At 35.8% G+C, this 25,216-nt stretch overlaps 1 protein-coding gene across 1 annotated transcript in view; it reads left to right on the top strand.

Moving 5' to 3' along the window:
• The window catches only part of LOC124636217 (echinoderm microtubule-associated protein-like 2), a 54,107-nt gene that overhangs the window by 1,358 nt on the left and 27,533 nt on the right, over positions 1–25,216 (top strand). The window contains exons 2-3 of the mRNA XM_047172174.1: positions 1,503–1,506; positions 13,026–13,124. Coding sequence (XP_047028130.1) covers positions 13,058–13,124 — 67 coding nt within the window. The 5' untranslated portion in view covers positions 1,503–1,506; positions 13,026–13,057. The remainder of the gene's footprint in view (positions 1–1,502; positions 1,507–13,025; positions 13,125–25,216) is intronic.

Raw genomic sequence — 25,216 nt, 5'->3', positions numbered from 1 at the left:
TTCCGTGGCGGGGTTTAGGCTTTAGGTCCTTTGAATAAAATTGTTCTTTATGCTGTGAGATACTCAAACCTATGAATCAGTATTTTTTATTATTTTAGTAAGTATGCACTATTGTAGATTAGCTTTCGTTTATCCGAGAAATACCTTTACACTCCTAGCTATTTAACACTGGCTAAACTCTACGTAGGTACCTAGTTCATAATATCATCTTATTTCCTACTAGGTTTGTAACATAATACGCAAAACAATAGAATAGCTTGGCTATGTACCTACCTTCAAATTATTATCTTCATTCAGACTTTCTGCATCATCAATCAATTCTAACTGACACAAATTGACATCTGCCTACGTAAACAATAATTAAAATATATTGTTTTGTATGAAATGCTCACGTATTAGGTAAGTACGTAGTATACCTAACCAAGTAGGTCGTCTAGTGATGGGACCTCACGAAAGTACTCGAATGATTCATTCATAGTCTATGACGACATCGATAAGAAAGGTTGTCGTGCCGATTTGAAAGCAATCTATTCTCAGTATTAATTACCTACTAATTATATAATTAGATTGTACCTTCACCTTTTACCGTTTTTTGAAGATAATAAATTGTAGCTTGTCTGTAAATAACTATAAGTTAGACAGGTGTAAAGTAATGTAAGTTTATCAGAATGCTGGCTATCTGGCATCGCATCACATGCAAATAATTGTTGGTTAGTCAGTGAATGAGATCTACTTACCTACCTGTGAAAGAAATTGAATGCATAGGTACTTACCTACTTACTTATCGACTAATAGATCCGAATTGTGACGTTACGCCTCATTATTACACAAAAGTCAAGCTAAATGGATCACCCACGTGCTTCAGTGTAATTTGGACAAAAACTAACTTAAATTGAAAAAGTAAACTGTGTTCTTTATACTCAAAACGTGCCTCTTTATGTCCCTCTTTACAGTTTTCTATCGATGTTTGTCCTATCTAATAATGCCTAATCATTTAACCTAATCACAAACCTAGTTCTTGCCAAAATAAGGAAAATTAGTGTACAAAGATAACATAATAAAAAAGTCACAAAGTCATCGCAGAGTATTGACGTCGAGTATAATGGCTTATGGCAAGAGGAAAAAAATGGCAAATTCTACAATTTAATAATATTAAGCTATAAAGTTATTTTTATCTATTTAAATAACAATAAAAAACCTGTATTATGTACTATGAATCGAGTATTATCGGTATCACTAACCATACCTGTTTGGCGGAGGTTACCGGCCGAGCCCAGATAAAAACTTTAAATTAAGTAAATGAAGATAACAATGTTTAGCTACCCCGTTATCTTATAAAACTAGGATAATTAATCATTGTGTTGCAATATCTCAACTATGAGGCAACTGAACCTTAATTAAAACGTAAATAAACGAAGTCGATCTTGTAAACTTCTGACGTTCGAAAAGTCCTGTTTTGCAACCAAGTTTAAATAAACAGATTTTGATCATGTTTTTTACAGTCCGGTACGGATAAAACGTATTGATGAATAAAGATCAGGCACGATAAGTTGGTGGACTGTCATTGTCTGAACTTCTTTGTCTCGGGTAGTCAGGAGCTAAAAAATTACGACCAATCCCAAGGGGTATCATGTTGCCTGGCAAACTGGAAGCCAACGCCAACACAGTTGGGAAAAGTCCAGATGATGATGAATAAACAACGAAATTCCTGAGAAAGCAGGCGAGACAAAATAATTGTAAACTACTACTGGTATTTTTGTTTCACCTGTTTGTGGGTAACAAACAACAGAAGATACGTGTTACTATTTATTACACATGGACAATATAAAAACTAGTTCCTGATTTGAAAATATTTTTGTGTCATTCTTTGAATTTGATTCACCAAAACTACAAACAAATATAAGTTAGTAAAAAGAACACTGATGTATTCCTCATTGCAAATCGAAGAGTTTTCACAAGTTCAGCCTGTAACATAGTTTCCTGGACTATGCATAAGTAAATCATACTTTTTCTTCCTAGCCAATTTGCATATAGTTGCTCAAACCTCTTTTTACACTGCCTTCGTGCTAACACATAAGAAAGTGATAGATCCAGTTTGAATTACTAAACCTTTATCTATGCTCTGTTTAATAGCTGAGCTAGTCGGCTAGCTGCAGGAATGTTCGTCGGACTAGGAAATCTGCGATCGCCATGAAAACCTGTTGCCGTTAAGGTTTTCACTTTATTTATTCCGTAGTGACATTCTTTGAACTCATACCATAAAGCTTGTTTCAATACATCTTTAGGAACTTAAATAATGTAGTTTATTTGACATGACAATCAAGTAATGTAGGTAAGAAATAGTGGACGATATATTTTTTCTCTAAGGAGTAACTCTTTTTTCGCAATTTTATGACTTAATTCTCCTCAAAGATCTAAAGCAAAGTAAATACGTAAATCGATCTCACCCACCTATTGCCAAAGTCTGTCCACATTCTCTAGTGATAGCAAATCGAGCGATCACAAATTCTCACGCTAGTAAGTTTGCATGCGCAAACGCAGACGCGCGAATAGGACCGAGGTTGCTGACCGCTCTCCTTCGCATGGTTAGCGTAACCTGAAAGTATTGAAAGGACAACCTGATTTACGCCAATGTTCAGAATTCCATATTGTACCATGTATTGTTCATAGTGCTATGTATCGTGAGAACTTTGTGAAATGTCCGATGCCTATTGGGTTAAAATAATATTTAAGATAAATCGAGCAGTAAACCATAGGATGAGTACTACGACATTTGTTTTTCTTGACTATAAACAGTTGCAATCTGTCTAAAATGTGGTACCAAACTAGAAAATTAAAGTTACATTTGAGAGATACCAAAGATCGTAAGTTCTAATGAAGAATAAAAATAAATAAGTGAAATAATATAATTAATGCATGAGTACCTTCATGGTACCTCTTAGGTACCTGGTTTATTTATTGCTTAGTGTACTTTGGCCTTAAAAATATCTATAAAAATTATGGAAGCTATTAAAATTCTTCGATGACTTAATTTTTAATTCACATCCTTATCAAGCTGATAAAAGCGTTTATTTTTAACTAGGAAGTGACGCACATAAACATACGGTGTTATCTTTGCCAAGTGATCTTATCTTGTCGATACAAGTACTCAGCTTGGGTAAATCATAACAGCTGAAGTATAGGTACTTTATTGATCAAATATAAACGGAGGAAACCAAAATGTATCGTTGAAACAAGTGCAAACATTTCGTAGAAATAATTATTTTGAGGATACAGAAATTCGGCGGTAGGTTGCATTGCACACTTTCATTCTGCACAGGCAACATGTGAAGACCTAAGATGTAAAACATTTAATTTATTCCGTTTCTAATTTATCAACTCTCTCAGTATTATATCCTGCATCAAGACATATTACGTTAGCAATGGCGTACTTAAGGCTAAAAATAGACTTATTGCAAAAACCTGGTTTATTAAAGGTCGCGGAGGCTGCAATAGCCATTGACATTATTATGATGGATGGTAGAGTATTTAATCCCACCCAAAACAAAAATGTGAAAGACTGCCAAGTTCGATAATATGGGAATGCTTCGCCTATAAAAGAAGTGAGATCTGAATAAGTACCAAGTTCCATACACATACCTCAGTTAAAAATAGTTACTTTTTAATGATGTTACCTGGCAAGTTTTCACATACCTTGTTATAAACCTACTAAACGCAATGAATCAAGTATTTAATTTTCTATTAAAACTTGCCAAGGCGGCGGCCGGTGTGTCTCTTTTTTTTTGCTCGAACTTGGCGGACACACTGCCGTGTGTCTAGATCTTAAGCTATAAAAATCTTAATACTTCTACTTCTCCTTTTCAGCATTGCCTAACCCTACAAAGTATTATTGCATTAGATTCGATACGATCTGTATCTTTGCTGTAAGTTCAAATTCACTAAAAGTAGGGCTTGTATTGTAAGAACATCTTAGTACATACTATTCATGTACGACTATTCTAGTACCTATTGACGACCCAGTTAAATGCATCTTAATACTCGTGCATCTCATCGTTTTAAATCGTGCGCTTTAACCATAGCAGGGTCACGCCAAAATGTCGCAAGCTTACTTTGCTACTTAAAATTCTTTTGTTAAGACTGGTCTTCGCAAAAACAAGATCCTCCCGTACAGGTAGACGATTAAGGACTGCCTGTTTAACAGGTAGACTTAATGGGTAATGCCGAGCTCAATCTGCAGCTGGCGTAGGCAGACACCAAGCCGTGTTTGGCTTCCTCGACTCTGCAGAAATATCCTTAATGATAATAGGACATGTGCTACTAATATGGCTGAGTAAATCAGGTCTTTTATGAGTCCATGATGCCTTTGTGAGTGTGTAAGTACTGTTTTTTGACCTCTCCAGGTAACGGTTATGGTGTGACTTGGCCTAAACTAAAGATATTCAATAAAACATATACTATGCCACACAAAAACTTCTTGTTACATTTTCAATTTCAATCGACTTTCGGCAATTGAATGGGCAAAATCGTATTCATTTTGCGATTTTTTTTAGTTAAGTGCTAAGGCGACAGGTCACCTACTTTACTTAATTTCAGCCAACTAAGGTATTCTTACACAGGTTTTTTGTTCAATGAGCCCAAACTGTTTGGATGTCATTTCCTGAATTGATCAAAAACTTGTTTCAATACTCGATATCAACAAGTTGCACCTCAAGGTTATATGGACCGACTGCAAAGCTGTGACAATTATTTTAAGTGCTGTCAGTATTTAATGGAGTATGCACTTAGGTCATGTTACATTGCATCCTTTTACACCTTTTCAGTGCTTTCATCCCAAGGGAAATAATCCGATTAATAAAAAGAGTTGGTCACATTTTCACAAACAATGCCTCATTTTTTATGCCAAATAAAATTAAACCAAAATTGTATGAAATTCCTAAGCTATCTAGGCAAATCTAGATGGCAATATTGATACGTTCGGCAGTTAAGTAAGAGCCGTTCACTCACAAGGTCGCCACGCAATGCATCTGACTGCGTTTGTCGGCGAAAAAACCGGTCAGTCACCGTCGGCTTATAATATCCTTTAACTCGGTGCAAGCTAGGTTTAATGCCAGTTCAGCTGCAAGAACGACCAGTTCCCGGGATGAAATATCATTAATTGCAGGATGTGGAAACATTACAGGGATATCTTTCTACATTTATTGCTGCTACATTTATAACTATCATCCATTATTTTTTATGGTTTTTAATTCAGAAGAACTAATCAAGATTGATTTGAAAAAGGAAGAACTTTATACTATTGGTCTTGTTTTTGTTTCATTGCTCCGGTTTAAATATCTACATTATGTCAGCGTAATGAAAGTGCCGTGCTGTCGGTCAAACGAGGTTAGATGTGAACGGTAAAGAGCACGTGTTAATTAACAAAATTAAACCTGTCTGCTGCATACTGTGTAGTTAGACGACGGTGTATACCATGTAGTTAGGTGACGGGAATTTATGGCACGAAATGTTGTTGTCAGGCAGTGAAAAGGGCAAAAGGCCCGGTCTCGTCTAGTATGCAATTAAGTTAAAGAGACACCACCTGCTCAATAGGGAGTCGTTTATGTAAACGACTCCCTATTTACTTATGAGCCTTATTTTCCAAAAAATGAGGAACGTCCTATTGTATAACATCAGACGTAAGAATTGCAAACCTTCCATCGAATCGTATCAGTTCGTCCGTAGTTGGATTTTATTTTATTTATTTGTTTATTATTTTTGCACACTTAACATAAATACCTTTATACAAAGAATCAAGACAGTTTATGTACAACGGCGGGCTTAACCCAGAATTTTCATCAGATTCACTATACGCGCAAAATCAAATCAAGCGCAATATTCGCTTCAACTACAAAAGCAAACTTAATTAACGACATATTTACAACCTAAAACACACATTGCGTAGGTTTACGCAAAGAATTAGCCTCATCTTCATTGTAACAAAGGACAGAATAGGCGACAGCGTAGGCTTAATCGTCCAGTCTTTTGGTAAGTCCAAGAAGGCCGTACACCGCAATAGATTACAATAAGTGATTAGCAAACCTTAAAATGGAATAGAGGAAGGAAATTTGCACCATAGCTGTGGTAACCTTATCTTTGGCGTATTTCCTAAATTGCCTTAAATAGAGAAGAACGAATTGGGCACAAACCAAGGAAATTACAAATCTAGATGGAGCTGCTACAGGATATTATTTTGACTGTGTCTGGGATTTGTAGGCCAGGGTCTAGGTATGAAACTCAAGGTCTTAGAACTTGAGCTCTTTTGGCAAAACGACTTGAAGTTGCTTAGGGAGCAGCAATCTACGGAAGAAGCCACGATGATTGCAGTCCTGCTTGTCATGGGTTAGATTCCCATAAAGGACAAATACATATGTAGTTCTGTGTGGGTTATTATCAATACATACGTTCGGTTTGACTATACCTTTCTGTATTAAGGCTTGGCTATTTCTAATTTCACGACAAAGTGTAATGCTGAAAATTATTCATGTAACATATGTAACGGTTTACAATATGTTATTACATTAACAGTTACATAAACAAAACAGTTACGTTTCGTATGTCAACTCACTTTCATTTCACTTTCAACATCATTAATTATATAAAGATTGATCGCTTTGTTTGTGGGTAAAGCGGTTAGAAGTTATGTGTAACAATCACTTAGTTTAAGTGACCTATAGAACTTAAGTTACTATTATGTAACGCAAGTTGACTGTAGATATGTCACGCGTGACTAAGTGGACTTGTTTGGAAATTAATCTCTGTCATAATCTAAAGCCCTTTCACGTTACTAAATAACTTTATTTATTGCTTGCACCTTGCTCCATTGGTAAAAGAATAAGTACATTCCATTAACAAAAGTCGTCTTTCATCAACCTGATGAAACGTGAACCAAGGTTTTCAGTGCGAAGCAGACACTCTTCTATGCTTCGCAATGGGTAATCCGTTCAAAATTATCCCAGAACTGCGCAATAAGCGGTCCATTAAACTGTATATTGGTATGCAATTGACGCAATATCACAGCATTTTGCAAAACTCCACCTGTTCCTCATAATTTTCGAAGAAATGTTCTTACGAAACAAAATACATAACGTACAAGTTTCACACGAGAATGTGATCAAAATTCGCAAACCGTCACTTGCTTTATGTAAAACGTTTTCGTATGCAAGTAGGGTCGTTAGTTGCCACACGGTACCGAAATGAAAGGCTTGCCGGTTCGATTCCCGCGTCCGCGTCGGCACGCCGAGGGGATCTACTTTCGCCATCTGTCACATCTGCATACAATGAGCGACTATATTTCGGTCGAGCCATGAAAACCGCGATTCGAACAGCCTTGAAGACTTGTAACTACTTCTATATAAAGTTCCAACCGAACAGAAATTACATAAAAATCAATTGGTTTAGGTTCTTATTGTTAAATTGTTTGAGTGTTTTCCTAATATAACAATTGCTAGTAACTGTAATAGCACTACGAAGGTGCCTATTATTTCGTTAAGTGTCCATTTGACTATTGTTTGTTTCTATTGCTTCATGTTAATTGCACTAGAAATACGACAATAATGGGCGCACAATTATAGTCACTTGAAGTGGTAACAAGTTCATCGTTTGTTGTTATTTTTTATCAAACCGTGACTGGAAATTACAGCTGTTTAGTGTACTACATAATTTATGATATGATTATTTTGTTACGAGTTATTTGGAAGACTGAGAAGGCTGTTACTAAGCTTATTATAATGATACAGACTTTCAGCATTCTAAATGTTGTTGTCAGATGATCGATGATACAATTACCCTTAAAAAAAAGGTCCTATTATTGTACTTTAAGATTCCGCTCCCTCTGATTTAGTTGGCACACAACCTCATAACGTTTCACATAGCAGAGAAACTGTGCCATCGATAGATGTAACTTCCATTCACAGCAGGTTGTGAATGGAGATCAGCCGATTGATTAATTGTGGCCAATTGGAGCCATCTGATAGTCTGATGGACGGACCTTCGATTTGTGACGATTAGATTGGCCAATTGATCTTGTTGGTTAAGGTTTCTGTACTACTAGCTTGAAGTTTTATAGGCTTTGCCAATAATGAATTATTTCAATTCTTTGATTAGGATCATTTGATGATAATGTTCGCTATTGTATAGGCTTTCTGAAGCCGAATCTTGTTCCTTACACCGCAATAGCATTATCTAATTCCTAAACGATTTATGATTCATTTATTTTCTAAATTATTATTGATGCTAAAGCTGCTGAAGATGCTAAAGATACCAATTTAGCTTTGAATCGTCGAAATAAACTTTGAAAAGCAATAAAAAAGGCAAAATAACACTCTTCCTAAAACCATCGTTCTATGGCATTTACTCCAACTTCATTCAAGTGTGTGGGATTTCAATGACAATAGTGGCATTTAGCAACCATAAAATGTTAGCCCATTACACAGGGCAATTTCAGAAGTACCCACATATTACTGCCTACCGGACGATGACCATAGTTATCTACTCAGTTATCAGTAAACGTTGGGGAGAACGAAAGACAGTTCCACAGGTATCATTTGAGTTTACACACAATTAGCCTTTGGATAAAGTAATTATATGAAAGGAGCTTCATTTTGATAAAATCTAGATTCCTAATTATCCTTATACCTACCCCATACTTAATCCTGTATTTGCTCATAAACAGTATCTAGTTACTTGTACTTATCTTCCTTGGATGGAGTTCCATATATTATTATTTACTATCGATTCCGTTATCATCTTATCGTCCTTTAGATACTAATCGACCTTTAGAATATTAATATTATCCTGTAGACGTCACGTCTTTATTTATGTCTGAATTCTAGAAAGCGATATTTGTGTCAGAAGATATTTCTTGCCCTCAGTTGTTTATGCTGCTTTATTCAGCTTCATTAAATACAAATAATCTCAAACAAAAGTAATGATGAAAATGACCACATACAGGTAACTTTTATTTTTATCATATTTAAGCACACTTTGATCACATCGACGCAGGTACATACATCCACACATACACACGACGATGTACGTATTTAATTACCTACCTAACCACGTAAGAACTGCACTTACTATTAACTAGTTGATGTCATCCTATTATATTAGGTAGATGGAAAATTTACAAAACATTCTATCACGTACATACGTTCTAAAATTACACTAGCATCTTGACAAACATCCATTTCCATTCCCCGGCTTCCTTAACAAAATATTTACTAAGTCCCAGTTCAATGTTCTCTAAGGCTTCCTGTTTTACTAGTAAGTTCCTAGTGCTTATGAACTGGGAGCTAGGAACGGAACACTAAACACGGTTGCGTCACGACCGCCCCCGAAAGCGTGCGCCTGCGACCGGTGACGCGGTGACGACACGCGAAGCTTAGGGCTGCTACGATTTACGTCACGGATTTTTCAAATCAAATCAATTTTATTTGTTTACATAGGTATAGGTATCAACTTAAAGTAATGTATGGATTTCCAGGTCCATCTACCTTTTTTCCCTTCATTAATGTCGGAGTTGGTATATTAACGTTAACGTCGGAAAAACTCTTGAAATGATGCTCAGTTGTTGTGGTGACGTGTCTTGTTTTTAGGTTTTCACGTATAATATTAATATTGTTTATAGACCTGTTATTAGTAGATAAAAAGTTACGCTGATAAAATGCTGATAATGCGAATGATTCCCCGCTAAAGTTAAAATTATTGATAAGAGCGTACAATACCATTATTAAAGTCTATTTTGAATATTGATTTTTCGTGTTATCGATTGATAAATTATAATATTTATCTTTATCACACTGTAATATTGCCCTACAATAATCGTTCAGTTCCTGTTTTATTCGAATGTTCGAGGTTTTGTAGTTCTCGTTTTGTGTTACTGACTGCTTCCTGGCACCGACGTCGACACTCCAAAGCTATAAAGAAATTAACAGGGGTTTTTCCACTTGCGCCATACAACTCTTTTTTTTTCAAAAATTTGATGATTCAAATGAGTCAAAGTCTCGAAGTTAGGTTTCTATCAAGGTTTAGAAAATTTACTTTCATTTTGTTATAGAAATAAACCAGGATGTAATTCCATAATTGAACAGTTTTCATTGATTTCGTTCATTTACAGGGACGTGTGATATCAGGAACTGCAAAATGGCGGCTTATCAACGCATTGACATTGAACACGATTTGTTTTATCAATCTTGCACGATTTACTGCGCGTGTTATGTCATACGACTTATTTTAGATTTTCTGCTTTGTTCCGAATGATTGTTTCTTCTAGAATATTGTTTTTAATATTATTTACAGAACCGAGAACTCTTATTTCAAAATTATATTTGTTACTTTAAAATCGTTCGGTTCGTGCCGGAAATTTTCAGGTATTCCTGTATGTTCTCAGTGTAACCTTAAATAATGCAAAGTACCATTTGTAGCTCCCTTTCAAGTAAATATTATTTTATTTTGCATTGGTGACAACCCTGTTCCAGCACAGGTAGACGTAGGCGTGCGTTGGCGCAGTGCATTGAGCCAGGAATTAGAAAAAAGCAAACAATGATGGCGCCATGGTTTTTGTTGCAAGCCTAATTTGTACGCGCAAAAACTTATATTAATTACATCTTATAATTTGCGGTATTTCAAATTGTTTTGGAAATTAGGAAGTCATTCTGTGATGTAGGTATGGCTACTTGTTCTAAAATCATGTAAGGAAATCAGAATCCATAAGCTGATACACCAAGACATTTCCTTTACCTCCTTACGAATAGTCAGTTGTCTTCCGTGGTTGTCTTCGTAGATTTTTTGAAGTAACTAACGCAAAAGTATGATATGCTATGTCTTATGTAACCTTTGCTAGTTGATGACGTTTGACTACAACATCACGAGTTACTCTGCATTTATAGTGGTAATTTATTAGTACTTTAATATTGACAGGAGTATAGACAAACAAACCAACATAACTCTACATAAGTAATACTCCATTGTGAGAATTCTGCTTCCATAATTTCTACGATGGAAGGCCAAGTCCAATTTTTCAATTAGTAGAGTAACAGATCCTTTGATTGGTGAATTTAGCCAATTACATCCAATTCATTATGTTCCTCACTGTCAAGGTTACGCACGTATGAGGTAACAATCTAGCTTGATTGTAGGCTACAGGCAATTTTGCGAAATACCTACGTGTTACCTAAAGAATGCTGGGTTGTGGTGCAATTTGATTAAGTTATGTAGGGTGTTTGTCAATCAGTATATGCTTTAACATCAATTTGAATAAAATTATGCGAACGAGACATCATTATGAAAGAGTTCCCACAAGACGTGTGAGAACTCGCAAACCACAGCCAGTAACACTTTTTATTACTCTGATAGATCACTGCGTACATGCCAACAATACACCACCACATCCGAAAACAATAAAAACACTTTTCTCATAAATTTCACAAAATAGGTACCTACATTGTGGCGTACGCGCATAAAAACGAGGTTGGTTTCATCTCGGTACAATGCTCCAATTACGGTTATGAGACCACCTACCGTAGTAATGGTCATTTGAATTCATTGTGGCTATCAAAACAGTATTGTTTTTACCAATTTCATTACGGAATCTGGGTTGACTCTGATTGCGAACCTAAAATTAGATTAAACTTTTTTTTTTTTGATGAATGTAGCATAATTTAGGTCGGACTTTTTTTTGGACTTTTGCATTCAAAAATATTATCTGGGATATTAACCTTAAATTGAAAGTTAAAGTTCTTAAATAATTTAGGCTTAATTTCTATTAATTTGTCAATCTGCCAGTACTTACCTAGTTTTTTTTTATGTTGTGCTACTTTCTAAATATTATTTTTATACATAATTAATTAATCATATTTTTTGCGAATGTAACACTTTCGTTATTAATTAAAAGCATCACGCGAGAAGCGATGCTAAGCTAGAATAATGATCTAAATATGTTTATTTTACTCACGTTTTTGCCTACTTTACCTTTTTATGAAGCTAAATGTAGGTCTCATTAACTCGAAGATTACCCACAAAACAAGCAATATAATTAATTTATGCTAAGTAATTATGATTTCTTACTCTGTTCACATAGATGCTAGCTTCCCTAGTCCCGTGAGAATTAGAATCTTCCTCGATACATAAGATCAGGCCTGTAACTTGAGATAATCGCGTCCAAGTAAACAAAACATACAAACAAGCTCTTTTAGGATAGAGTCTGTGAGTCGTGTCTTTCTTACTCAACAGTAAACACTATAAGGAGACTGTACGCAAATCTGCATGAGTAAGACCAAAAGTCATAAACCACAGTGTCGTTACGATACTAAAAGCAGACAATAAAATCACAATCAACAATGACATCAATTGAATTGCCCAATTACATGCGGTCAACAACCCTACAGAACGTTAGGCAACTGTTTTTTTCGCAATCTCTTACAAACTTATCGTTATGAAATTATTTACAAATCCTTATCATTGTAGGCGTGTACCTAATTCAATTAATAAACTTGAAAATTCAATCTCCTTGGTTTTATTTATTTTGTTTCTAGTGGTTTAAGTAGCTGCTGACATTTATTGCTGTGATATTACGATAGTTGAGACAACATTGCCATGTTTGGGTTTTGTATGACGATGCGAAATTAGTGTTTACTGTTTCATATGAGTGTTTGAGTAGCCTTGACATACAGAATGTACCTGCAATAAAAATGGACAATGTGTCCGTAGAGTTTGTTACCTGATAATTCGGAGAGTTTACCTAATAAAACTAACAGTTTTGTTTTCTTGAGTCGGCCCTAATGTTTAGTTCCTTCAGAAAAATCCTACAACAACTTTAATCTAAAACTCGATTTTCCCATGGAAGCTAGTCATGTCATCAATCTGCATTCTTGAACTTTGAGCTCTGGACCTTATGATTACAAATCACAAAGATAGGTGCTCTACAAATAAGGCACAAATCCTAAATCTAATCTTCTTCCTTATCTAATAAAAAATCTCGTTTGTTCCAGTATAATGACTATGTCGTGGTGACAACGGCGTGATGATGAGGCTCGACGCGCCCGAGAAGCAGCACAGATACCACAATCTGTTGCACGACGACCATGCCAGTAAGTACCAACCACAATACCCTTATGATTTATTGTTCTTGTAGCTTAAAGTTTCCTACTGTATTGTAAGATCTCACAAAAATGCAAAAAGTCTTCCTTCCTTCAAACTTTTCTCTGTAGGAATCAAAAAAGTTCCTTCAGGTCAGTGCAATTTGACGCGGCCTTCTTCCTTCGATTTTTTTCTGTCTATTGTCACTTGGACCTATTCCTTCAGGTAGAAGTCCAGTTTGGCACGCCATTACCTCCATATATTCCATGCCATGACACCTTTTATTTATGCATTCTTCGGAGCTCTATGTATTGTCTCAACTGCTGAACAAAAACCACTTGTCACACAGAGAAAGCATGAGCATCTGAGTGCACCAGTGACTATTGACTAAACTCTATACATACCAGGTTTCCACCGATGATGATTAAGTACGATGTTTTGGTTCCAGTTGTTTTCAAAACATAATTTATTCGTATAGTGTAAACACGTATGAATTTTCGCACGAACCACTGCAAAAGTGTTACGTTCCTTTTGTTTTTCTCGTCCAAAAGTGAAATCTCATTTCAGTGTCAAATAACAGTACTTCATATGAAATTCACACCTCTCAAATATATTATTATCTGTATTAAGAGAACTAAAACTGCAAAGCTTAAATATGTACTTAGTCGATTTTATCATATTTTGATAAGACCCAAAACTGTGTAAAAATTTTTGCGTGTATCCAAAATAAATACTTTGGATAGTGTACTCTTTTTCTATCGTACCTTACTTCTCTTTACAATCCCAGATGCTTATTTCTTCAAGTTCCTCTTAGACATAATTGCACTTCCACTCTATTTACTCCACAAAAAGCACTCATGATATAAATTACATAGCGTTGACAATCTCATAACCTTTGTTATTCCAACCACTAGTTACCCGTTACAGCTTATCAGGCAAAACGCAAAGGTCTCGTATTGTCATGAAGATATAAAAATCATATTTAATTGTTCTCTTTTCCCATGGCTGCTCGAGTAATTAGCTTTGCATGCTACTATGTACTGTCGGCAACTACAGTTAGTTGTTTATTTTTCTACGAATATTTATTTTCTGATAATAAATCTTTGGTTCCTTACCACACATAAGAGGACAAAAGATACTATTGAAAGCACATACATAATCATTGAGTGCTATTTTGCATAAAATATGAACGATGCCGCATAGGCAGTAGCTACTTAGTAGTTTTTATTTATTATCCATTAAAAGAACTGTTATAATTGGCCAAAAAACCAGAGTAAACATGAACTTGATATTCAGCAATTATTATCTTTTTGTTTTTATCAAAAGTTAATTGCACCTCATTACATATATTTATATGTTAAAATTATTTTTATTATAAACGTAATACGATAATACCGCAATTATTCAGTGAACTTAAGTAGAACACTTTATATTTGTGACATAAAACGTTTTTATAAAGTGCATGAGGTTTTTTCGGCCTTGCACTTTAGAATTTACACTTGACTCTAATTTTGCATCTTGATTTCAGACTTAACTCATTCGACTTTATTTTTATTGTGTTTTATTTTACGATTTTTAAATTCATTACTTACCCAGTATTTAATGGTGTTTGTGTAGTATGGATATTAATTCTCAAGTATAATTAATTACCTGCTTTACCTTGCTTGAGTTCAAGATCCATTATTCAATTCTATGATAATAACTTCTTATAATTTATTTTCTATTATAACTCCTAACATGTTATTGCCGTTATTGGAGACTGTACATAAAGTTAACACAATATCTTAGGGCGAGGGAACCAGCGGCAAACGCTTGTACGTGGGAACAATGTGACTATCTGATGCTTGTGCGAAATTTGAATATGAGAAGAATTGTGATACTTCATGCAAATACTGGAATTGTTTTATGTGTAGGCAAAGAAAAATGAGATGTTAGGAATTCACCATGTAAAAAGTTTGTTATTGTTGTAATTTTCTTGCTTTTCTATACTCTCTTATAATACTCCATCTATCCCAGTTTACGGTTCAATTAGCCACTATAACGTAAACATAATTCAGTAATAATAATGTGCTAACGCTACTCGTCTTTCAATAGACATTTTATTATGCTTGAATGGAGATTTTCACAAGTTTTCCTCAAGAAACAAAGCATTATGTTTTATAAATAGTTGTAGCTGTTTACACGTGAGAGAAACATAATTACCATTCGTTGAGTTCGCTAGTCAATCGAGTGAACCACGGCTGTCGGCACGTTCACTATTCTTATGAAAATTATTTTCCTCGAAGACAAGAACTGCTTGTAAAAGTTGAATCGAAAACTATAATGGTTTTGTCAATTGAAAACCTATTGCTTGGATTATTAGGTTTTATACCGGTACCAGACTCCTACCGAAATTCAATATCTTCATAACATCCACGCCCACAAAACACAAGTTTAATTTATCTACGTAAATGCAATAACATGATTAACTTAAACAATTAGGGTTAGGGCTGACAATGACCCTGCATACGCCACGCCTCGCTTCCGGCTGGCGGTTTCCTGCGTTTTGTGCACAGGAAGCGAACCTGTTACGTTCCGCGTGGTCGGCTTCAACCACTCTACTAATGAGAACCATCGATTTTATCTTTACTATTTTTCTGAAGGGGAACTTTCCCCTTTAGTCAGGGGTGATGTTAGAAGCTAGTCAAGCAAGATGTTTGTAAATAATTAGATGACTCATAATCAATTTTCCATTAAGCGTTGATAAAGTATTAGTTTATATGTATTTTCTTCTCGATATCAAACTGACTTATGACCTTACATTGCAAAACAAAATCCTGAAGTTCCCACATAGGTAATCAAATCAGAGTATGCAATTTACGAAATACATTCAAACAACCCGTAATTGCAGACTGCTCCAAAAAGGTCACAATTTGCTTGACAATCTGGTTGTTGACCAGCCAGTCCTTTCAATACTACCATCACAACTATCTAATCCAGTGACCATTGACCTTTCCACTGCATCCAATCGTGCGCAGGTTACCGCAGGTTTTTGCCCCAGTTCCACACCACCCAACAATGCAACTGTGGCACAATTTGAAAGCTCCAACAATTGAATTAACAGCTCATTGTGATTGAGCAACTGGTTGTCATCGGATACTGTCGTGTAATTATGATTGGCGACCCTGGCCCGGTAGCCATGTTGCCAATATGGCCGCCCACGAGACGCGTGTGCCTTTGATCCGCACATACATTCTAGATCAGATACGGCAATTCAATTGTTTTGTCTCTACAAGCATGCTTAAAACACGCTGCTTCTCAAATAATAAATCCTCATTCATGTTTCTTACATTATGTAAGAATATTACCTGCATGTGCAATGTGCACATCACTAATCCATTAAAACTGTTTACTGAAAGACAGATAAGTATAGCACTTATCATATTAGGTAAGCAAGCTCGATATTGATAACCTAATCGTCAGTAAAGCCGGCTTAACAAGTAATTGTAGTAGAAAGTCTACCAGGTTCATTACCGAACATCATAAAGTTCACCATCCCATCCGGAAAGAAGCGCTCACAAAAACGCATGTGAATGAAGATAAACGCGCAATCAACCATAATGATTTCCTGAAGACACCAGACACTCAGGTTATGCAAGATATAATGATCTGTAAACGTAGAGAACATGTCAACAGGTAACCATGGTAACACCTATCAGATTTCTCGATGACATAACGATGTAATTGCACCTACTGCTAAAATTGCACCTTTTTACCACTTTGAACTTTGCGTAACCTGGGTGTTGATTTCCAAGACATTGGATACCGTTAGGCTTTGAAACAATGCTATGGGAACTATATGTGATAGGCGAATTCAAACAGTTGTTGCTGAAGAATCTTGAAACCAGAATCTTTCAAATGCACAGACCTGGGCAATTTTATATAAAACTTATGTCGTTGTTTATTCAAGAAACCTTTAGAAGTGAGGATATTTGATCCTCGGTTATTGAACTTCGTCTAAGAAAAGGCGGTTGCATCAGTTGCTCCGAAACCGGTTCCCTTCAATCAGTGAAGATAAATGCAGAAAATTATTCTGACCAGGTCAGAACACTTCGTTAGATCTTTTGACGTCTGCCGGCGGTTCCTCGAGCTACACCGAGCTAGGTGTTTATTGAAGCGGCACAAAGCGTGCGTGCGTGACTGATCGTGTAATTACTTATTCATCTCTGATCTATGCTCTGCGGCAGCGCCGGCGTTAACCCACCATGCTATTGTTTACTATGCTAATTTAATTATTGCGCACATTTTATCTACCTTTACTTTAATTGCACCACCGAATTCTTTCGTCTGATCTTCAATTGTTAACCTTTCGCTATTGAGGATAAGGATCATTTAACAATAGCAGTTATTAAGATTTATAAAGATGTTTTTATATTTGCGTAGGATGACCATGTAGATCATTGACTTGTTGAATCATTTAAAGATAATAATGCAATTATAATTTGCATAAAACTAATCGTTATTTTAATGATTATATGGATAGGTGCCAGTTAAAGTTATCTGTGTAATTAGTTGGAGGATGTAAACATAATAATGGTACATGTACGTACGTTGGTGATAGACATTACAACTTTGGTGCAATTCTTCAACCTTTCAGCAAATCAAAGAGCAATATGAAACTTGTTAAAGATAGAACTACTGTTTGAAAAGCTGTAATCGCATTAAATAATCCATATGATAGCTAATCATGCGATAGCGTTGCATTGTTGATACTATGCATTTCCCTTGAATACTACAATGAATTAAATGCAGATGCTGATAACGCTTAAATAGATGGTAACTTACCTACTACTGTTGTCATTGGACAACACATAACCATCAAAGACAATGAAGAAATCCTTGCAGGTAATAACAATTGCAACAAAGTAAAAGCTGTGAACAAACAAACCTCTGCGTAAAACCAACATTTCAATGACGTCAGTACGGTCAAGGCCGAGTGGATCTGATTATACTTCAATTAGCGCTATCCGATTAGTTGATGACTGCAATCGCTGCAAAAAGCGGGTAATTGTGCCTCAATTGTAATCTTGCAGCGAAAAAAGCGCTGATTAATTTTGCGCACATTTTAGTCTATTATATGGTAGAATGAGAGTAAATAGATGTTTACATTCAAAGTGATGAACTTTTTCACAAAAAATGAATAAATTGAAATGACTTCGCAAAATACTGAAACGAACAAAAAAAAACTTTTCACATGGCTCTACAAGTCGATAACTGTTGACTGTATTTATTTTGCCAATGACTCCTAAAGCCATGTCAAGAGAAGAAATAACGTTATGCAAGTTGTCTACAATGTCGATCACTCACGGATGTGCTAAGAATGCGCAGCACGATCTCAGCGTAACGTTGCTTACATAGTGCAGTTTCCTTCCTAAGAACCAGTCTAGGAACACACAATGTGTAGAATGCCGGACGCTGTTCTAAAAACCTTGATTAGTGGCATGCATTATGCAGCAGAGAGGTTGTTACGATTGCCCTGGAATTCGTGATCCTGTTAAGATTTGTAATGCTGTTTTATTTTGATCATTGCGGAACCTTTCTCCGTATGAAAAGTCGAGTATTCCCAAAATTTCTCTTCCTCTTCTTCGCCAAATGATTGGTCGTCGTTACTTTCAAGTCGACGAGTCTAATGATAGGAATTAGTGATTTTAGTGAGGAGGCCAAAGAAAGAAGGGTAACACAACTCAATTCAATACTTTAGTAGGCCATTTACAATTCTTATCAGCTGCTGTATGCTTGCACGTTCTAGAGTTATGTTTGAGCCTCCAACTTCGTGATCTGACTTCGCAAGAGATTCTTTAGGAAAGAAATATGGTTATTGTAAGACCTATTGCAACACAACTCTTCAAAGATACCATTTAAAGCTGTAATGTCCCATCACTTTGCATGCAGAAAATACCTCGATTCTTATACGATGCATAAGGTAGTAAACAGACAAATGCATGGTTCATTTGCATGCTAATACGGTAAATAGCGTTTTAATATGCTGTCAAGTGCATGCAAGCCAATGATGAAGCAATAGTACTGTTTATAGTTATACCAAACTATACTATACATACATAGATCGACTACTAGACATGATTTTGTAAGTCTAATTGCATCTGACAAGTAGTTTTGGTTTAAAACTAATGATTGGATTCAGCATAGCCCTTTCACATCGCAATCACTTACATAATCATCCTCATCCTCCGAGCCTTTTCCCAACTATGTTGGGGTCGGCTTCCAGTCTAATCGGATTCAGCTGAGTACCAGTGCTTTACAAGAAGCGACTGCCTATCTGACCTCCTCAACCCAGTTACCCGGGCAACCCGATACCCCTTGGTTAGACTGGTGTCAGACTTACTGGCTTCTGACTACCCGTAACGACTGCCAAGGATGTTCAATGACAGCCGGGACCTACAGTTTAACGTGCCATCCGAAGCTATCACTTACATAATATATTCATCTATTAGTGTGTCTATTATAAACCAGGCATAATGGCTAGCCATAACCATAACTGTTCTTAGTTATGAACCATTGACTATGGGATACATGTTCTTGCATTCCACATGGATGGCTCGACAGGACGTCATTACAACAAACAGAAGTTTCTTTATATCATTCTCAGAATTCTTGATAATTATCTAGAAAGTGGGTACACGATATAACGTTATTAACATCATAAATATTCGCCTACATAGATAAGTTGTAATAAGAGTTCATTGTCGTGAGCCGATGGTGAGATAACATAAAGATGGTTGGACTGTAAAGAATGGAATATTGTCAAATGTAATGGCCTGTGACAATGGATTGACGCTTGTATGACAAGTATGGTAGTCGTAAAGACAGCATTGAAATGTTTGGGACGGTATTGAATTTTGATTGGCTGTGGTTCATGATTTGGGAACATGGGTGCGTTATACTCGTATGATAATCATAACATAAAGCCTTAATGACAGCTATAAATAATATTGAAAGTGAAAATAACAAAAATCCTGGCCCTTATGTCTTAAACTGGTTTAAGGATCAAAAACACGACATGCTTGTATAATGGTAAAGGTTTTTTGGAAACAGTGGTTATTGAAAGAGATTTAGATTTAGATTATTCGCAGAGACAAACATTCCATTTCCAATATTTGTCAATCACACACAGCTTGATTCTGAATGGAATGTCCTTAGTATGTAATTAAGCAAATCATTTAAATTCTGTGGCTTGTGGAATTCCCCAATAATTATGCATAACCTCATACACGACGTGATCTTGACAACTGTAGAAAAAAAATTATTTACTTTAAAGTTTTGGCAAAGTCATCTTCTAGAGAAGTTAACTTTGCTTGGAGTTTAAAATCTTTATGTGATGTAACATCAGCAGGAGCGTAATAAACCATAACAATAACTTAAGGGAGATCATCAATACCTATAGTCTATTCTTCAGCCAGGATATTTTTAGTTCAAAGCCAGACAATAAAATCAGCAGTCGTTCATCTAATGAATGCGACATCGAAGGTCATGTTAGACCCGTACACTATACATTTGCCATCCATTGAATTGAATGATGTCAATATTACATCATCAGTAACCTTGTTGACCGAAGAATACTGGTTTAGGGTATTATTTACTTGCTTAGCTGTTCAGTGGGTCACCATTAAAAGATAAAAATAACGAATACTGCAGACATCAGAATAATGAACAAGTCCTGAATGGAAGTAAACAGATTACATATTGAACGGAAAAACATCTTGGAGAATAAACAGAGGAAACAAATAAACCTCCGAGTGTTATGAATTGGGACTAATCCAAGTCGCAGCTCTTGAACCCCTAATATTTAGTTAGCTTTCTATTCTTCTTCTCTCTAGGATCTTCTAAGAATCTGTTTTGGATTAAAAAAGAAACCGGATTCTTAAACTTCGAGAAATGTTGTCATGTTGTACCTTTTAACCTGTCCCTACATGATTCTCCACTTTACACATAACGTCTAAGTAAATCAAACAAGTATTATGTACACAACTGCCTTACATTTCCTTGGTTACTGTTTGTAAATCATCAAACAAAATATTTCAAATATTTACTTCTTTACAACACCTCCACGCACGCGCGGCTTCACATCTTCTCGAGTATCAACCTTCTCTCCCTGAGATAGGACTCAAATCCAAACAACCTGCATACATTTTGATGGTTCATTGTGATACCACACGCATGCGCGTCGACCTACCCCGCTTACTACGACAGGGTTCCCAGTATTTCCATTTCCACCAGTTTCTACTTTTCCTCTATGATGATAAGGTTCTATTTCAGATCTCGTTTCATTTAGAACCGTGTCGTCTTGTGTTTAATCAGCTGTGTGTCCCCAATTGATAATTCAGTTAGTGCTGAAGCTGCCGGCTCAAAACCTGGGCCAGGGTTTTCTTTTAAAAACAAAATTAAAAAGTGCAGTGTGAAATTGGTGCTATTGTCTGTGATTGTGCTTTAAACAGGACTGCTATTTGTGAGGTTATAAGAAAAAACATAGGTTATAATCGCGTCGCCATAATTTGGCAATGTGCATTTTTTGCCTGCATTTGTTTTGCTAAACGTATTGATATGTTCGAATATATGTATTTTTAGATTCATATATTATTAAATAGGAAATTGGTACTGTCTAATGGAAGCCATTTTTTGCGTGTTCCAATCACTAATCCAATTTGTGTGCTCCGTGACCGGTGAACATGGATAAGATAATAGGGTTTCGGCTTTTATTTGAGCATCGAATCAATGTACCGAGTGAATTAGGGCAATTTTGATGAAAAGTAGACCATTTTCTGAGATTCAAGCAATATACATATATAATACCAAACAATACCATAGAACGCAGTAAATCTTGTCCATATGTTTGGTTAACCATTCTGTGCAAAAGAGACATCTCAAATAATTACAGCTGCTAAACGACTGGTCATTCAGCTCCACGATTCTTGTGTAATTATAATAATGTGGCCTCAATTTACGTGATGCGAGGCTTGGCTTGGTTTCGACCATATTCACTAATGTCAACCTCAACTTGTGTTGGGTTCACAGATTTATGGGTTACCTCAATACACCTCTTTTTGGTCAAGGTCCCTTATTTATGGGAACAATTACTTTTCTAATAGCTTTGGTTTAAATGTGTTTTCGGCTTAATTAGGATTCCGGAAAAGTGATAAAAATACCGAACTTAAAATTGGAATCGGCTAACGAAGTTCGTACTAAAGATGATGTCGATACTGCACTGGTAAAACCCAAAACAATTTTATATGACTAGTAAAAGGAAAGCGGTGGGAATGTTTATACCATTACGAACGTATTCTAGACAATTGTTAACATTAGAGGTAGTAATGGAGATGCCAATGCCCCTTTATTTAATAAAATAGATAATCCATCAGGAATTCCATACGACAATATTGTCGATGATGAAGAATAGTTTATTATAACAGTAGCAGAATCCTAAGCTATTGTAAACCATTTCTACTACATCGTGAGGTTGTTTAACAAACTTGCAAATATTTAAATCAAATATTGTGGCTAGTCGGCCTGCGTGACGTCAGGGAAGGGTAAACACTGATGGCTGATGTGTTAGATTAGAATAATGTTTGTACGTGACTCTAGTTCACGTTTTAGTGGCTGAGGTAAGATGATAACATCCTAGTCCTTGAAATTGCTCTACACCGTCCACGTTTTGCTTTTTGTTTTTTTAGGTTCTTCCTCATGTTTCTTATTTCTCGGTGCAAGTTTATATCGTAGCCATATCGTGGATTTCTCCACTTCACGAAATTGGTACCCCTTACTCGGATACGGTCAATTTAAGTTACTGGGTTCTCTTTTCCAGAAAAGTAATCCGTGACATTTCATTAAGTGAGCAAATATAACCATATCTACTGTTTTGATGTTTATAATTTTCAGTTTATGTTTGACTTCTAGAAAATGCCATTCAATACTTTATTTTTCCTTATTGTCTCAATCTAGCTAGATTTATAAATCTAAAGCAAAAACTCTGATGCTTTATTTTCATTCGCTAAATATTTGAGTCAGTTAATATAATATAAATATGTTAATGATGTCTACTGTAATTGCATCACACTTATTTGCATTTCTATTTTCAATCCTCAAGTCGTGATTAACAAATAACTTAGGCTACGTTAAAATAATATGATGTCTGAGAAAAATCTTCACTTCCTTTTTTGTCGTAATGCGGACATCTTTTATTCAAAGTTTTATTTTTAAAACAGTGTTTTAAATGTGTGAGTGTAATTAAAAGTAGGAAATGGTGAAGAGATTACATGAGATAAACCATTTAGCCTTCCTCCGGACGATAAAATTATTGATGTTTTTCACATTGAAATGAATTGCAATCTAAGTTATTTCCAGTCAGTGATGTTGTTCTCGATGGGGGAATATTGATCCAGTCTCCATATACAGTAACTTATTACTTAATCCCAATACATTTCTATGTACGTCACTGCAGGCGGATTGAAAACAACAATTTGAAAAGCAATTTTTGCAAAACAGATATTGTTTTTGACTGCTTTTGGATTGTATGCATCTTGATTGAACGTCCACGTGAGGTTTACAAGCTTTTGCCTGATTACCTAAGAACCACAACTTTTTTCAAGGCAACATGATGTCACTCTATCAATCAAACCAACAAAATCACGGTCACAACCGAGCTCAAAGCAAACTATTAGCAAAAACGACTCTGTTTACAAACTATTATTTATCTTTGATCAGGAGTCCACATTTCTGAACTGTCACGTTCGAGAAGCGTCCGTATCTCATTGACAAGCATCGGTTTCAATACCAGCGGAGCGAGACGGTGTGTTGGGTTCACTCGGCTGAATAGTGAATAGCTTGCATTCATCATCCACTGGTTTACTGTCATGTATTACAAGTTACATGTCTGTTCACGTAGATTTATTGTTGTTGTTAGAATTGTTTTCAGATGTCGTTTGTTTTGTAGTATCTGTTAATGCATTCTTGTCAACAGAACTGGGTTTGTTAAGAGAAACTGGAGATGATGTTATTTTGTTTATTAATCGGAATCTGCCAGAAATAATAACATGTATTGAAAATGACATACAAAATCCTACAGTTCCTACATTTCCTACAGTTCCTACATTACAGTTCCATACAGTTCCTCGATAAAAACCTCAATTGTTCCAAAACAAATCGAAACATTATAAAGTCGTCACAAACGACAGGCTGGCAGAATTACAGCGATTCTGTTCATTTACATCATTTCGTTCCGTATTAAAATTCATGGCGCGTTCAGCATGCATGTAGCGGTCGCACGCGCAGCATTACAATGAGATATCCGATAGTAGACGATGTTAGGACGGGGTCTCATCTGCGAAACGTCATAGGAACATTTCTTGCTCCTAGGATTCGAAAACTGGTTAAACCTCAATCGCATTCCTGGACTTTACCCATACATTTTTCTTCTTTTCCACTCTTCTTATTTAACTAAGCGATATTTACTCCCTTCTCTTTGGGACATTTGAAAGTTTTTCTAGCTTGTTTTTCAATCTCTATCTAATCTGATCATCTTGTTATTAAAACTAACTACAGAAGGACTATTAAGACTTCCTGCGGATGATACTCCCTATAATAAACTGCTCTGTAATAGAATCTTGTTTTTTAATAATCAGGTATGAAGTTTCCGTCCTCTAATGATACTTGTTATAACGAGTTTGCTATTTCAAATACGCTTTAGTACTTTCTGTCATTAACTTATTCCTATCCTCTCAAATGTATCTATCTTTCGAAATTCATCCATGATAATAACATGGTTTGTGTTTGTTTGTGTGTGTTCACCGGTGTGTCCTAACCTCTATGAGTGGTCTCTATGGCCTGTTACCGTCATATCCGGTTGCTCATCGTCAACCATGGGATTACTGTCATGGCGTGATTTGATTGGCAATGTCACCATACCCCTTGAGTTACTACCTTCTACGGATGTACGATTACCTTAAGTACTTTCAGACTGGATTTTCCATTCTGAATTGAAGAGAATACTAAAATACACAACAAACGGTTCTTTATTATGATTAAAAGCCGCTTACAGTCGTAAAGTATTAAG

Source organism: Helicoverpa zea, chromosome 14 (genome assembly GCF_022581195.2).
Source record: "Helicoverpa zea isolate HzStark_Cry1AcR chromosome 14, ilHelZeax1.1, whole genome shotgun sequence".
In the NCBI taxonomy this organism is placed as follows: Eukaryota; Metazoa; Arthropoda; class Insecta; order Lepidoptera; family Noctuidae; genus Helicoverpa; species Helicoverpa zea.
The sequence above is the reverse complement of the archived record's forward strand: the minus strand, read 5'-3'. Positions and strand labels throughout refer to the sequence as shown.